The sequence below is a fragment of the Pantherophis guttatus genome, chromosome 5, assembly GCF_059756535.1.
Source record: "Pantherophis guttatus breed Tessera chromosome 5, ASM5975653v1, whole genome shotgun sequence".
NCBI lineage: Eukaryota > Metazoa > Chordata > Lepidosauria > Squamata > Colubridae > Pantherophis > Pantherophis guttatus.
The window spans coordinates 124,554,438-124,570,682 of record NC_142067.1 but is presented as its reverse complement, the minus strand read 5'-3'; the positions used below and the strand labels follow the sequence as shown (position 1 = coordinate 124,570,682).

The window sequence follows — 16,245 nt, the reverse complement described above, 5'->3', positions numbered from 1 at the left end:
CCTCCCCCCCCCGCATGCCCAGCTGAGCCGTGTGATCTTCAGAGGATTTTTTTTTAACTTTTAGAAGCATTTTTTCTAAAACCTCTTCAGCCGAAGAGGTTTATATATGGCACTTAGATCCTAAAAAATTATCATGTATGTACTCGAATTTGCAAGCTAAATGTTGGAGATGTGAATGTAATGATGCAACCTATTATCATATATGGTGGACCTGTAAGAAAATCAAGACATTTTGGATAAAAATTTGGTGGATAAAAATTTGAAAAGAAGGTTGAAATTTACTCCTCAATTGTTTCTATTGGGCATAACTACGGACTGCACAGTATCAGAGACTAAATTGACTTTGAACTTAATATCAGCAGCTAGGCTGTTGGTAGCTCAATATTGGAAAAAGGACTCTTTGCCTACTATTGAAGAGTGGATATTGAAAGTAACAAACCTAGCAGAAATGGCGAAAATCTCAGCGTACTTGAAGGACCACACGCAAGAAAGATACGTATCGGAATGGAGAAGATGGATTGATTATATTCAAAATAAGTATCAGACAAGAAAATATGAAATAGCTTATGAATGAATGTTAGTATTAGAAGTATTAGGTTATCCATAGTGGAGTTAAGGTTTCAGGGGGGGAGTTAGTACTTTGAGGATAAGTAGATTAATCTAATTTATGATTGATTAAATGAAATACCTTGTATTTTGCTCTGGGAAGTCTGGGTGGGAGGGGGGGATGAGGGGGGGAAAGGATGGGGGGAACATGGGGGGGAGAAAATTTTTGTATTTTTTTTTGTAAAACTTTTCAATAAAAAAAGTTAAAAAAAAGTTGGCCACGCCCACCCAGTCACATTACCCCCCACCAAGCCACGCCCACAGAACCAGTAGTAACAAATTTTACATTTCACCACTGATCATAACTATTTATTTATTACCAAGCCCAAATTATGAAAAAGCAGCTCATTATTGTGCATTATCAAGGCAGCCTTTATCTGGTAAATTTTTCCACTCTCGCGATTTCATTTTTGAGGCCAAAAATACAAATGTTAAATCCAGAGGGCACATACACAGGGCACCCACATCTTTCTTCTGACTCCACTGAACAAAGGTAACAGTTGAAGATCTATTTTTATATTTTGAGGAGCTACAAGTTTTTTTTAGGAACGTGTCAACTCTTAAAGAATCAGAATTTTTCTCTCAAATTAGGCTGGCCTTCTTGGTCTGTCCCATCTGGCTTGACAGATGTTACTTCTAAATTCAGATTTATTTGAAGGTCTTCTATAAAACTAAGACACCGAAATAAAAAAATAATAAAATAATAAAATCTGCAACAGGTTGCATGATGTTTGTTACTTCGTAACAAATATCCAGATAGGAGCTTCAGCAAATATTTTGTACTGTACAATTGTTTCCTTACCGTATAAAATTATCGTTTCGTATCAGCAAGAGGTGTTGCAGTATAGAAAGGAAATAGTTTTCTGCGCTTGTATCCTTAACGGTATTCCACACTAAATTAAAAACATCATTTGCATCAGTGAACAAATTAAGGATAGAATATTTCAAATGGTTTGCGAGTTGTAGATATCTTCTTCTTTTCAAGACCTATTTAGATTTTTGCTGAAATTATGTAAAATTTTTAAAATTCAATCGGTGAGGAAAACTGATTTACCGTATTTTTCGGACTATAAGATGCACCGGAATATAAGACGCACCAGGATTTTGAAGAGGTAAACAAGGAAAAAAAAGTTTTTGCCTTCCTGGGCCTGTTTTTCACAAAAATGTTGGTGCGTCTTACACACTGAATGCAGCCATTTTTGGCCTCCCGAAACCCTGCCCCGTGTGTCCCGTTTTTGCCAAATACGGGACCTGTAGAGGGCTTGGGAGGCCTGCAGAGTGCTCCTGGGGGCTGGGGAAGGCAAAAACATCCCCCGTTTTTGGAAAACACAGTCCCATTTTTTGCCTCCCAAACCCCCCACGCGTTGTGTTTTTGGCAAAAACGGGACACGCGGGGCAGGGTTTCGGGAGGCCAAAAATGGCTGCATTCGGTCTGTAAGACGCACCAACATTTCCACCCTCTTTTGGAGGGGAGGGGGGGGAAGTGCGTCTTATACTGCGAAAAGTACGGTATGTTTTTGACTACAAAATGAGTCATCTGCCACAACCAATTTTGTTCCAGAACAACATAGCAATTCTTACATTTTATCCAGGATCCCAAACTTTAACTATCACCAGACGAGAATTGCCAAAGTTTAGTTTTACCATATAAATTGAGTCAACTAAGAATCAAACAACAACATCACAATTTGGATGCTGGCTACAAAGTCTGGTTTAATTGATTGCAAAATTCCCATTTTTTGGTTCTTTAAAGGATATTCGAATTCTGATCTGATGTCATCTAAGCGGTGATAAAATTCAATCATATCTTCCTCTTTGTGTTCACTGAATACTTTCAGCTGGATATCCAAAGCTTCATTCTTTATGCATCTCAGCAGCTGCGGTGGGAAAGCATCAACAGTATTGTAATTAGTAACTGCCTCTTAAAATGAGTTATTTTGAACAAAACGCATGTATCCAAAGCTAATAATTTGGGAGATTTACGCTATTCAAATATGTACTTTGCGAAACAATTTTTACAGGAGGCAGTTTGCTCTGTCTTAATAAAAAAACAAATAAGTCTACAAAGCATTTCACACGTCTTCTCATTAGAATCTTTTTAATTTAAATATTAATTCAGGTGTACACATACTTACCGGCAGTCGCTCTTTTAATCCACAACGCATAAATTCATTCCGAATGTGGAGTCTGAAGTCCAAATCGTCAGGAGTTGTAACCAAGGCATTGATGAACTGCATACAGGCTATCTACAAAATGCAAAAACTTTAATCTGCAGGATTTAGCTGGCCTTCATTGATTTGTAGCACTAGCACTTAGATTTATATACCGCTTCACAGTGCCTTACAGCCCTCTCTAAGCGGTTTACAGAGTCAGCATCTTGCCCCCAACAATCCGAGTCCTCATTTTACCGACCTTGGAAGGATGGAACGCTGAGTCAACCTTGAGCCAGTCAGGATTGAACTGCTGGCAGTCGGCAGTATATAGCCTGAAATGTTGCATTCTAACCAATGTGCTTTTATGGTTGTTGTCTTCATAATATGCCCTCAGTATGAATCATCCAGAGAAAACAGACACCTCTGGCATAGCCAACAGTAACTTATTATTTTATTGCTATGAACATTATGAAATTGTTATGTCATGAACAAATGTGTTAAATGTAAAATAATGTTATTCAAAAGAGAACAGCTATATCATTTCAGGGGATTATTAAATGTTTCCATTGTTTTTTCTGCCAAAAAACAATCATCAACTTTAGAAGTGATAATGAACACTTTAATTTTTATTTTGGGGATTTAATGGAGTGTGTCCCAAAAGTGCTTTTTTTTTTCTCCAAGACGCAACTGGATTCTCTTGTTTTTTGTTTTTTGTTTTAAGACGTTTCACTTCTCATCCAAAAAGCTTCTTCAGTTCTGACAGGACAGTGGGGAATGGAAGGATTTGCATTCCTTGCAGACAGCTGGTCATTTGCATCCTTTTAGAGGGTCGTTGAAGCACTTCCATTCCCCACTATCCTGTCAGAGTTGAAGAAGCTTCTTGGATGGGAAGCGAAACATCTTCAAAAGAAAGAAAAAAAAACAAGGAAGTCCAGTTGCCTCCTGAAAAAAGCACCTTTGGGACACCCATGACCTGGATGACTGAGAATCTTTACAGACTTTTAACGGAGGTTAGGTTTTACAAATACTGGATAAACACGATTTCCAGTGCATTATTCTCTATTTAAAACAACATATGGTGTTTAAAACAACAGAAGATGCCTCTGGCATTACAATTAAAAGAACTTTAGGGGTTAAAATCGAAGTGTGATTTAATTTAATTTAATTTAATTAATTAAATTTATATGCCGCCCCTCTCCGAAAACTCAGGGCGGCTCATAATACATTTAAACAATCATTATAAAAAGACATTGAAAAATTAAAAACATGAAAAACATGAAAAACTCATTCACACCATTCATGGCCGGATCTCGCCAGATCACAAGAGCGAGATCAACGGCCCCAGGCCTGCCGGAAAGTCTTCACCGCTTTTCGGAAGGCCAATATGGTGGGGATGGTCCGGACCTCAGGAGGTAATTGGTTCCAGAGAGCTGGGGCAGCCACAGAGAAGGCCCTTCCCCGCGGGCCCGCCATCCATCATTGTTTAGCTGACAGGACCCGGAGGAGACCAACTCTGTGGGATCTTACCGGTCGCTGGGAGCTATGCAGCAGAAGGCGGTCTCGAAGATAACCTGATGTTGCTATTATATTTCCTTTAGGTTAAGTCTTTCGAAGTCAGACTTAATTTTTTGGGCACCAGGGATTGGTTCTCTGGTAAACAATTGTTCCAGGACGGGGAGTGTGTGTGTGTGTTTGTGTAGTGGTTTTGTGCACTACCCAGATCCTGCGCATTTCTCAAATGAAATTTTGCTCACTTGTGCAGACCGGTTCCTAACAGCTCATGGCCCGGTACCGGTTCACGGCCTAAGGATTGGGGTCCCTTCTTCTAGATGACATAGAAAGCTAGTACGTTTTGGAAAGGTATGTCTAGGTTAAAGTCAATGGTGAAATGTAAAATTTGTTACTACCGGTTCTGTGGGCGTGGCTTGGTGTGTGGTGGTAGGGGGTAATGTGACTGGGTGGGTGTGGCCAACTTTTTTTTTTACTTTTTAAAAACATTTTTTACATTTTTAAAACATTTTTTAAACATTTTTTAAACATTTTTTGTTTAAAAAAATGCTTTTAAAAGGTTTTTAAAAAGGCTCTGATGATCGCGCGCCACAGCTGAGATCGTCAAGAGCCTTTTTTTTAAACCTTTTAAAAGCAGGAAGTAACGACACGCGGGTGGATGGGCGGAGCCTTGCGCCGCCATCGCTACTGGTGCTCTGAACCACCTGCCACAATCGCTACCGGATCATCCGATCCGGTCTGAACCGGGAGCATTTCACCCCTGGTTAAAGTGATTTAATAAATCTCCTCTGCTGAAAAAGAAAAAGCAATTAACGGCACCTTTCATAAAGAAAAAAAAAAAAAAGGAACACAAATTCCCAAATCGTGATAGTGTAACTGTTTAAATCTCAATGTGTTGGTTGGTCAGGTTGTCGGTCCATGTTGGTCAGTTGGTTGATCGCCGATATTATATAACTGTAAGTATCTATGCAGTTGATTTTTTTTCCCCTAACCTGGCAAATGTTTAACTACAGAGGCGGCATAGGAGAGACTATTCCCAAATTCTAAGTGTAATAGTCAATTTAATGAATGAGCATTATCTAGTTGCATCCAAGGTTGAATAATTGTCCCGGAATTCTCTTTTTCTTCAAGTATGCTTACTGCATTAGTTACATTTACTGGTTTTAAAACACCACCAAAAAACATTACTTACTTGCAGGTGGACTGAATTTTCCTCGAGACCCATCAGAATGGGGCCAAATCGGTCAATACCTCTCTCTTCGGCTTCTGTGGTCAAGGCTTTCAATATTTTTTCCAGGCTATGGAAGGAAGGAAAGAAGGGAGGGAGGGAGGAAGAAGGGAAGGAACAAAAAAGGGAAGGAAAGGATGTGAGATGGAAGGAAGGGAGGGAGGAAAGGACGGAGGGAGGGAGGGGGGAAAGAAGGAAGGAAAGAAGGGAGGGAGGGAGGGAGGAAGGAAGGAAGGAAACAGGGATGGAACAAAAAAGGGAAGGAACGGATGTGAGATAGAAGGAAGGGAGGAAAGAAGGGAGGGAGGGAGGGAGGGAGGAAGGAACAAAAACGGGAAGGGAGGGAGGGAAGAAGGGAGGGAGGGAGGAAGGAAGGAAAAAGGGAAGGAACAAAAAAGGGAAGAAAGGGAGGTGAGATGGAAGGGAGGGAGGGTGGGAGGAAAGAAGAGAGGATGGGGGGAGGAAGGAAGGAAAAATGGAACAAAACAGGGAAGGAAGGGATGTGAGATGGAAGGGAGAGAGGGAGGGAGGGAAGGAAAAAGGGAAGGAAAAAAAGAAGGAAGGAAGGAAGGAAGGAAGGAAGGAAGGAAGGAAGGAAGGAAGGAAGGAAGGAAGGAAGGAAGGAAGGAAGGAAGGAAGGAAGGAGAGTTGATGGAAGGGAGGGTGGGAGGGAGGGAGGAAGGAAGGAAAAAGGGAACAAAAAAGGGAAGGAAGGGATGTGAGATGGAAGGGAGAGAGGGAGGGAGGGAAGGAAAAAGGGAAGGAAGGAAGGAAGGAAGGAAGGAAGGAAGGAAGGAAGGAAGGAAGGAGAGTTGATGGAAGGGAGGGTGGGAGGGAGGGAGGAAGGAAGGAAAAAGGGAACAAAAAGGGAAGGAAGGAATGTGAGATGGAAGGGAGAGAGGGAGGGAGGGAAGGAAAAAGGGAAGGAAGGAAGGAAGGAAGGAAGGAAGGAAGGAAGGAAGGAAGGAAGGAAGGAAGGAAGGAAGGAAGGCCTATTATTAAACTAAACAGACACACATACTTCAGTCTCACACCTTAAATACATCTATTTCAAGGGGCTTGCAATAAATCATCAAGCACTATTTCCCAGAAACCTCCAATCACCAACCATTCCCAATGGAGTTCACCTTCAGGGAAATTCCCACCCTGGAACACTTCTGTTGGGAAATCCTCACTAGATCACAAAGCAAAGCATCTGTCGAAAAACATCACCTCTATTTTGAGACCAACCCCTTAAAGCCTAGACAACCCAAAACTAGAAGTGGGTAGAGATATTTCTGTGGCCTTGGAATTCTTCCCCAAACCCATCCGGAAGCAGAGAATATTTACAAAGCCTCTCCTGAAGGTTACACAGATAATCCAAATATAGTCCGCCGTGTTGCTGGGTTTATTGTTACTTTCAGAACTGCTGGTTCTTTCAATCAATTGCAGCCTTTTCTGTTTAACGCCATTTGTTTCCAATGAAAAGCCATGATTCAATTCCTTTAAAAAAAAAATTGTTCTACATTAATTGGCTACCCACGTCGGCAATGTTACACTTACATGTTTTCCTCTCCAATGATGCATATCGCAGACAGAAGTTTAACTGCATCAGTCATCATGTTGATGTGTTTGGGATCAATGGTTTTGGCCAGTAAAGAAAAACTTCTTTCTTCGCTCATTATTCTCTCCAAACCGTACTGAAAGTCAAGGAATAAAAATTAGCAGGAAGCAGAAGGGGATGGTTAACAAGGTGCATAGATGCAGACAGTTAGTTGCCATGTTTTCATATACGTCTCAAGAAAATATATGAAATCCTGCAAAATTATGAAGAGCTTCAACGGGTGCTTCCACAAGAGGTCAAATTGAGGTTGCTTAAATGCTTTTTCTTTTCATTTAATGTGTTTTCTTCCTTCTCCTCTCACTTGCATATATATTGTTTTTACAACTCACTTCTGTTATGCTGTTAACTCATAACATATATACTGTACAGCAGAGGTGGGTTTCAGCAGGTTCTGACCAGTTCTGGAGAACCGGTAGCGGAAATTTGGGGTAGTTCGGAGAACCGGTAGTAAAAATTCTGACTGGCCCTGCCCCCTTCTATACTCTGCCTCCCAAGTCCCCGCTGATTGGGAGGAAATGGGGATTTTGCAGTAACCTTCCCCTGGAGTGGGGTGGGAATGGAGATTTTACAGTATCCTTCCCCTGCCATGCCCAAGCCACGCCCACCAAGCCACACCCACAGAACCAGTAGTAAAAAAATTTGAAACTCATCACTGCTGTACGGGCAGTCCTTGTCTTAAAACCACCTCTTTCCCACAGGTGCTTTTTCAAGAGGTCACTGGACTTTCTGGTTTTTCTTTGAAGACGATTCGCTTCTCATCCAAGAAGCTTCCTCACTTCTGAGTGAATGGCTTAGAACCCGGGTACTTACAAGACCGTCTTCTGCCACCGGTAGCCTCCCACCGACCAGTACGCTCCCACAGAGAGGGCCTCCTCAGGGTGCCGTCGACCAGATAATGCCGGCTGGCGGCCTCCAGGGGGAGAGCATTCTCTGTGGGGGCACCTACCCTCTGGAACGTGTTGCCCCCAGAGATACGGCGGATCCCTGACCTTCGTGCTTTCCGAACTGCCCTAAAGATGTTTTTGTTTCATCAAGCCGGGCTGGCCTGACCTACTCTTTTTAAAAAGAATTGTTTAAAAAAAATTAGGGGTTTTAATATAGGGTTTTTAACTATGGGCCAAATTGATTTAATTGGATTTTAATATTGTTTTAAATTTTGTATCTGTGTATTTTATTTGCTGGCTGTTCACCGCCCCGAGTCCCTCGGGAGAGGGGGCGGTATATAAATATAATAAACTATAACTATAACTATGGTGGGGAATGGAAGGATTAATACTCCTTGCAGATAGCTGGTCATCTGCATCCTTTTAGAGAGTCGTTGAGGCCACTTGGAGGTTTATCTGTGTCCTCAGGGTCACCCTTAAAGAGGCCATCTATGTCAAAATTGAGCAGCCCTCTGTCAACAGAGGGGGAGGGATACGACATCATCTATCTCCAATCTACAACACAGGCCTTTCAACAGTTCCAAGAAGGATCCACACCCATTTGCACACCTCAGGTGACCCTGAAGACACAGTGTTCTGCCCCAGGTACAGACCCCAAAGAACGCAGCACACACAAAGTGCGTTCAAACCTTAGTTTACTAAATAAACCAGTTTTTTTTTTACAACAACGGCTGTTAATTACCTGCATTAACAGCCACCAACAATTCAAAGAATAATACTGAAAGCTTCCTGTGGTTGGTAGAATGCCCAGAAGCAATTTGCAGGAAGCTGATAAGATAAGCAAAACAAGACACGAAGGTATGTGAACGGAGTTGTTTCCTGCAAATTGCTTCAGTCGGCGTTCCTTCTTAAATAGGCTAAGGGAGTGGCCAATTAGCCCCAAGCCTTACTCTCGAGGAGACCTCCTCCTGAGGAGCCACCCCTGCCTTTTGGCAGCTCTGCGCGCCCATGCATTGAGAAGAGGCTCCTCCTCTTCATCCTCTTCACTTAAGGGAGCTTCTGGAGGTTCTGAAGGCGCTGGCTGAATCCCTGCCTCTGGCATCACATCTTCTCCAGCCTCCTCATTGTCTGACTCGAGTGCCAGTTGCACAGGCTGCTAGCGCAGCACCACACCAGCCTCCTCGCTGTCGGAATCAGCTACTAACTGCACAAACCGTTGACGGGCCACAACACACAAGATAAACCTCCAAATGGCCTCAACCTCTCTCTAAAAGGATGCAAATGACCAGCTGTCTGCAAGGAGTATAAATCCTTCCATTCCCCACCACCAACCAGTCAAAGCTGAAGAAGCTTCTTGGATGGGAAGCGAAACATCTTCAAAAGAAAAACCAGAAAGTCCAGTTGCCTCTTGAAAAAAAGCACCTTTGGGACAACCATGATCTGGATGATTGAGAATCTCCATAGGCAACCATTTCTTTCGTGACTTTTCAAAGTGACTGGACTTTCTCTCCATGGAGATGGTGCAGCGGGCCGTAAATGTGGAAAACGGTCATGTCGCTTTTTTCAGTACCGTTGTAACTTCGAACGGTCACTAAACAAACTGTTGCAAGCCAAGCATTGCTTGTATGTGTACGGTGTCAAACACAAGGCCCGTGGGCCGGATACGGCCCACGATGTGGTCAGATTCAGCCCACGGGGCCATCCTGGAAAATGTATGGGAGCGGCCTGCGTCACTTCGGCCCGGTCTACCCAGTGTGAAGAGGGAACATCAGGTCAGCAATTTGGAGAGTGGCGTCACGCCCACCCAGTCGGACATGCCCAGTGAGTGGCATCAAGATGGCCACACCCACCCAGTCGGCCACACCCATCGGACCCTGCGAGATCAGCCACAGCCTTGATGCGGCCCTCAATGAAATTGAGTTTGACAATTCCTGCTGTAAGCCTTTCAACTTCAAACAATTAAGCAAAATGAGCGTACTGACCTTGTTATTCATAAAAGCTTTTAAGCACTGAATTATCTTGTGCTGTATCTTCTTTAGAAACTTGTCCTGTCTGAACGCAAGAAGATAAAAGACGCCAAAATTATATCATGAATGGTTACCGTCCATCCACTCTTTCTCAGAATTAGAGACTTGTTAGGAAACTTACTGTTTGGTTTCAACCAGTCTTTCCAAGAGGTCCAATAATAAGCCGAGTCCTTCGCGTCCAAAGTTCTCAACCCAACTGCAAAAAAAAAAATAAAAAAAAAAATTCTATATTAATCTCTGGCATTGATAATAAATGGATCCAAGCCAATAACCACATACATGCAACATGATAATCAGTGTCTAAATTCTAGTTTCGTTTAGTTTCGGTGGACTATAGAAAAAGGAAATCAATGTGGCAATGGGGATTTTGGAGATGGATACGATATCCATGATAATATAATATACATCTTTATAAAAAAAACCATCCATTTTCTCTTTGTCTGCCTTCTTGTTTATTATCATATTGCATAACAGAAGATATATCAGAAGCAACATATATTCATATATTCAGTATATATTATTTAACAATGGCACTTTTTAAAATACAGGTAGTCCTCGACTAGCGACCATAATTGAGCCCAAAATTTCTGTTGTTCACGGAGACATTTGTTAAGTGAGTTTTGCCCCGTTTTACGACTTTTGTGAACTTCTCCCCAGTTCCAAAAAAAAAAAAAAAAAAGATAGTGAGAAGGTTTTCTTCTCTCAAAGAGTAGGAAGTTAGATCTGCATGTTAACAAGATTTTTTACAGACATGCATACAATGAAGGTGAAATGTCTCTGTAATTCCATATTTTAATGCTACGTACTGGTAGTCTTCGAGTTACGACCACAATTGAGCCCCAAATTTATGTTGCTAAGTCAGAAATTTGTTAGGTGAGGTTTGCCCCGTTGTACGACTTTGCTTGCCTCCGTTTTAAAGTGAAACACTGCAGTTGATCAGTTAGTAACCCGGTTGTAAAGTGAATTTGGCTTCCCCATTGACTCTGCATGTCACAAGGTCGCAAAACCGGATCCTCTGACCTCGGGAAACAGCAACGGTCATAAGTACGAACCGGTTGCCACGCATCTGAATTTGGACCACATGATCGTGGGGATGCTGGAAAAGTCGCAACTGCGAAAAACGGTCGTCAGTCCCTCTTTTCAGTGCCGTTGTAGCTTTGGACGGTCACTAAATGAACTGTTAGAGAAGTCGAGGACGGCCTGTTACACAGGATTTCTTTCTGGAGACCCCCCGCTTTCATTCCTGATCAGGAAAGAAAGTACTTTCCTTTCCTTAATTGGTTTCTCTTCTATCATAGCTTGCAAAACACTGGAAGGTTAAAAGTTGATTCTAGCATGCTCTCCTAGTCGGAGAGGTTAATTGTTCTGACACAGGCTTCCCCAGCAGCATGAAGCCGAATCCTTGTCCCGACAAAAAACCCTTTTATTTGATTTACAGTGAATTCCTCTCCAGCAAAGGCTTTCTCCTCCCACAGTCTTTCAAGGTAGTTCACAATTACCGACCTTTATCAGGCTTAAGGCCAGAACAATAACTTTCAGACACCGCAATATTTGGCAAGAATGCAGGAATGAACTAATTGTCTCCTGCAAATTCCACTCCCCTTTCGTTCCTCTTTTATTCCCTCTGGGAGGGGCCATTCACTGTCCACCTATGGCCTTACTCCTGAGTCGCCCCTTGTTCTTTAGCTGTTCCCTTCGTCTGGCAACTCTGTGCATGTGCACACTGGGAACAGGCTCCAGCTGTTCATCTGCCTCACTGATGTCTGACTCCGAAGGCAGCTGATAACTGGCATACGGCCCTGGCCCCCTCTCTGCCTCCGACGCAGAGCCCTCATCAGAGCCTTCCCCAGACTCCAGGACTGGCCCATGTTCCTCCCCAACCTCCTCACTGTCAGAATCTGCTGCCAGATCTGATGGTGGGCCACAACACTACTAATCACAGCTTACTCTTTGTAAATCTTTTCCCCAACTCCTACAATTTACTCTTCACTGCCTCTTCTCAGCCTTTCCTCTCGTCTCCTCTACAAAGAGAGGGACAGAGTTCCCCCCCACCCGAGGTTTCATGCCCTCCAACCATGATCTCTCTTCCTTTCAAAACAAAAGCATGTATTTCAAAAAAAAAAAAAAAATCCCAAAGCCTGCATAACACACTACATCACACTTTCACTACATCACACTTCTTAGTAAGGAAAGGGGAAAAGTCTATGGAGAGCCTCAGTCATCCAGGTCATGATTGTCCCAAAGCTGCTTTTCCGGGAGGGAGGCAACTGGACTTTCTTGCTTTTTTTCTTTGAAGAGGTTTCGCTTCTCACCCGAGAAGCTTCTTCAGCTTCTGATGGGTCCTTCTCAGAGCTGAAGAAGCTTCTCGGATGAGAAGCGAAACCTCTTCAAAGAAAAAAACAAGAAAGTCCAGTTGCCTCTCGAAACAGCACCTTCGGGATAAGGGAAACGTGGATTAGGTTAACAAGCTGTAGTTGCACCCATGCCACACCCATGCAGCATTCCCTGCCGAGGATTAAAAGTGACACAACGCCAATCGGTATAGGCACACTGCACCCAGTTTTACACAACGCAAACTCACACCGTTGTGTACAGATTAGAGACCAACAGGCCATTACCAACATCCATTCGTTTGGATACACATGCCATGCATTGCATAGTTTTACTTACCCTTAAAGGGACTGTTAGCATGACATGCGTGTCTGACTTTCAAGTCCTCACAATTTGTCAGGAAAAAGGCTTATATATTCTAGAACGGGGATACGGGAAACTACTTTATATAGGGTCAGAAATTGGATCAACTTATTTGATAATACAGCAAATCTACTAAAGAGCTTCAGACCGGAAAAAGCCACTTGAAGTTTCAATTACTGAACCCATGGAAAGGTATGTGAGCAAAGTGGAATCTATATGGTTAGTACTTGATGGACATTAGTATTATTTTCAATTATTTCTCTTCAAGTACCTTGGCGACATCTGCTGCAATTCTGGGATTGAGGGTTATTTCTTGATTTTTATTGCTTTTGTAAACTATAAACTAAGAACAGCATTACAGGTAATCCTCAATTTACGACAACTGAGCCCAAAATTTATGTGGCTAAATTTGTTAAGCGAGTTTGCCCCCATTTTTCTCGCCACGTATGTTAAGTGAAGCACTGCAGTTTTTAAATTAGTAACTCGGTTGTTAAGTGAATCTGGTTTCCCCATTGGCTTTGCTTGTCAGACGGTCGTAAAAGGGGATCATATGACCCGGGGACACGGCAACCATTCATAAATGTGAATCAGTTGCCAAGCATCGTGGTCACATGACCATGGGAGATGCTACAATGGTCATAAAAGTGAAAAACAGTCATAAGTCACTTTTTTCAGTATCGTTGTAACCAGTGGTGGGTTGCTACCGGTTCTCCCTGGTTCTTGCAAACCTGTAGTGGAAATTTTGAGTAGTTCAGAGAACCGGTAAATACCACCTCTTCCTTGTCCCCGCCCCCAATCTATTCGCTGCCTCCCGAGTCCCAGCTGATCGGCTAGAAGGAAAAAATCAAAGAACAAGGACAAAGAAGAGAGAGAGAGAGAGAAAAAAAAAAAACAAGACACTGTAGCTTTAAATTGAGAAGCCAAGAAACCTCCCAACTGATCAGCTAGAACCCATCCGCTCCTTGTAAACCGTTCAGTGGTGGTAGATTGGCAATTGAGGCCAAGCTGCCTGAAAGCGGTTTCTGAGGCTCTCGGTGGTGGCAGAGGGGCAAAAAACTGTTTAAACTCTTGCCGCGGCACTTCAAAGGGCCGCCCTACAGCTGATCAGTGGTAAAAGGCAGTGTGGTGGTAGACCAGTGCGCTCCAAAAACAAATCAGTAGACCGGTGCCTCCAAAAACAAATAGGTAGACCGTTGCCTCCAAAAACAAATGGGTAGACCAGTACAGCTCTGCAAGCAGTTAAAAGCCTGGTAGACCAGTACCTCTGCTAAATCCTAAAGAATTGTTTGTCACATGACCATCAAACCACGCCCGCAAAATAAGCCACTCCCACAGAACCAGTAGGAAAAAAAATTTAGAACCTACCCCTGGTTGTAACTTCGAACGATCACTAAATGAAAGGTTGTAAGCCCAGCATTGCCTGAACTTATACTGTATATTTTGATTAGGATGCTTTAGAATATTTTAAATTAACTAAAAAAAAAAAAAAATCACATTTCTTCGCAGCAAATATTGAGATAGAAAATGCTACCTTTGCTCTAACTTTTGTACCGGGTAGACCCGCTACTTCTCGGGTCATAGCTATACCAAAATCCCGGACCTCTTCTTATTATTAAGAACCTATTTTTGGTCTTCCCACTAAAATGTTCTTCATTTAAAAAATAATAATAATAATCTGTAGGCTACGGGTAAATCAGTCGTATTCGTGTTCATATACCCCTGCAAGCAAATTATCCAGATACTGCCATTAAAAAAAAAAAAATCCTATATCCACTGACTTAATCAAGTTCTAATCTTAGTGCCAGAGACCCCTGACAAGATCATAATGATATGGAGATTAATTCAAGAAGAAATGAATGTTTAACCAGATGAAGCACATCAATAGCACCGTAATAAACTCCTGATGAGACCTTTTCTAGCTTGTTACAAAAAAAAAAAAAAAAAAAAAATCTACGGTAGTTTCCAGAATGCAGGGAAATGTATTAAGCTACCAAGCCTGTATTTCTCTATGTGGCTTGGCCAACGGCTCTGCATTTCAATCAAATTCAATTCTATAAAGGTAGTCCTCGACTTAACAGTTCGTTTAGCGACCGTTCGAAGTTACGACGGCGGTGAAAAAGAGGCTTATGGCCGTTTTTCACACTTACGACGGTCGCGGCCATCCCTGTGGTTCACGTGATCAAAATTTAAGATGTTCGGCACAACTGACTCACATTTATGACGGTCGCACTGTAAGTCACGTGAGCCCTTTTGGCGACCTTCTGACAAGCAAAGTCAACGGGGGGGAACCAAATTCACTTAGCAACCGTGTTGTTAATGTAACAACCGCAGTGATTCCCTTAACAACGGTGGCAAGAAAGGTCCCAAAATGGGGCAAAGCTCACTTCACAACAGTGTTAAACGGTGGTCATAAATCGAGGACTATCTGTATATGCGGTTTCACTTCTAAAAAGTGACTGGTGCCGCTTGTAAATTCAAATTCAAACGGTCAGAAACGTAATCCAGGATACCTGTGAGAGCCATATTAAAACAAGCGATGATTGTCGGTAATGAATTATTTTCACAAATAATATAACAACTTATATATTTTGACTTCCATAAAAGGCTGAATGGAAGGCGGCTGCAATGTATAAACACAATGTTCATGAAAAACCAGCTTTTATTTTTATTAGAAAGTTTTGCTGAAGTGTTGCATTACCTGACAGGGTTACTAGTTAGTGATACCCGAAGAGATTCTAGGCAGCTGACAAGTTTTTCATCCACTGTTCCAGACTTTAATTCATAAATGAATTCCTGAGGCAAAATCTGCTTTCTATTCTTGAGGCTTCCCTGAAAGAACATTTATTTATTTATTTATTTTATTTTATTTTTATACCGCCCTTCTCCTGCGGGACTCAGGGCGGTGTACAGCCGAGATAAAACATAGCATATAAAAGTTAAAAACAGTTTAAAAAACAATTAAATAATTTCGGCCCAAAATACATAATCAGCCATGTTATGAAACAAATATAAATAAATGTTCACATGCATTTAAAAAAACACATACTGTGCGTTCCAGTCAATCTGGAACCTTCTTTGTTCCAAAATGCAGAGATCTATGTTGAATATGAAACATGCTGAATATGAAGTTTTTTTTTTTATGAAATATAAAATTTATTTCAACTTCTCCCCTCAGGACATCGCTATTGGGCACTGCATGCAAAAACAGATAGTTTTTGTCATCTTGTGCCATCACTCTGCTGAACACCTAATTACCACAGCACTGTCTTATGTCTATGGATATTTACCTATGTCGTATGGCTGTATTATTATTATTACTATTATTATCGTGTTTCCCCGAAACTAAGATCTCTCCATATAATAAGCCCAATTGGGCTTTTCAGCGCATGCGATAAAATAGCCCCCCCCCAAAAAATAAGCCCCCCACCAACTATTTACATGCATGCGCAGCTGGTCCCACCATTTCCTCTGGTTGTTTGCCGCACAAACAACACGAGGTGAGGAGGTGAGGCTGGAACGGGGAAAGGGGGGACACATGCAC

At 42.2% G+C, this 16,245-nt stretch overlaps 1 protein-coding gene across 3 annotated transcripts in view; it reads right to left on the bottom strand.

Moving 5' to 3' along the window:
* Window positions 1–16,245, bottom strand: part of DIAPH3 (diaphanous related formin 3) — a 131,813-nt gene that overhangs the window by 97,197 nt on the left and 18,371 nt on the right. For all 3 annotated transcript variants that reach the window (XM_087895557.1, XM_087895558.1, XM_087895559.1), the window contains 8 exons: window positions 15,403–15,533; window positions 10,132–10,206; window positions 9,966–10,035; window positions 7,039–7,175; window positions 5,461–5,566; window positions 2,742–2,852; window positions 2,365–2,483; window positions 1,409–1,525 (listed from right to left, as the gene is read on the bottom strand). In XM_087895557.1, the coding sequence (XP_087751683.1) occupies window positions 1,409–1,525; window positions 2,365–2,483; window positions 2,742–2,852; window positions 5,461–5,566; window positions 7,039–7,175; window positions 9,966–10,035; window positions 10,132–10,206; window positions 15,403–15,533 (866 nt within the window). The remainder of the gene's footprint in view (window positions 1–1,408; window positions 1,526–2,364; window positions 2,484–2,741; window positions 2,853–5,460; window positions 5,567–7,038; window positions 7,176–9,965; window positions 10,036–10,131; window positions 10,207–15,402; window positions 15,534–16,245) is intronic.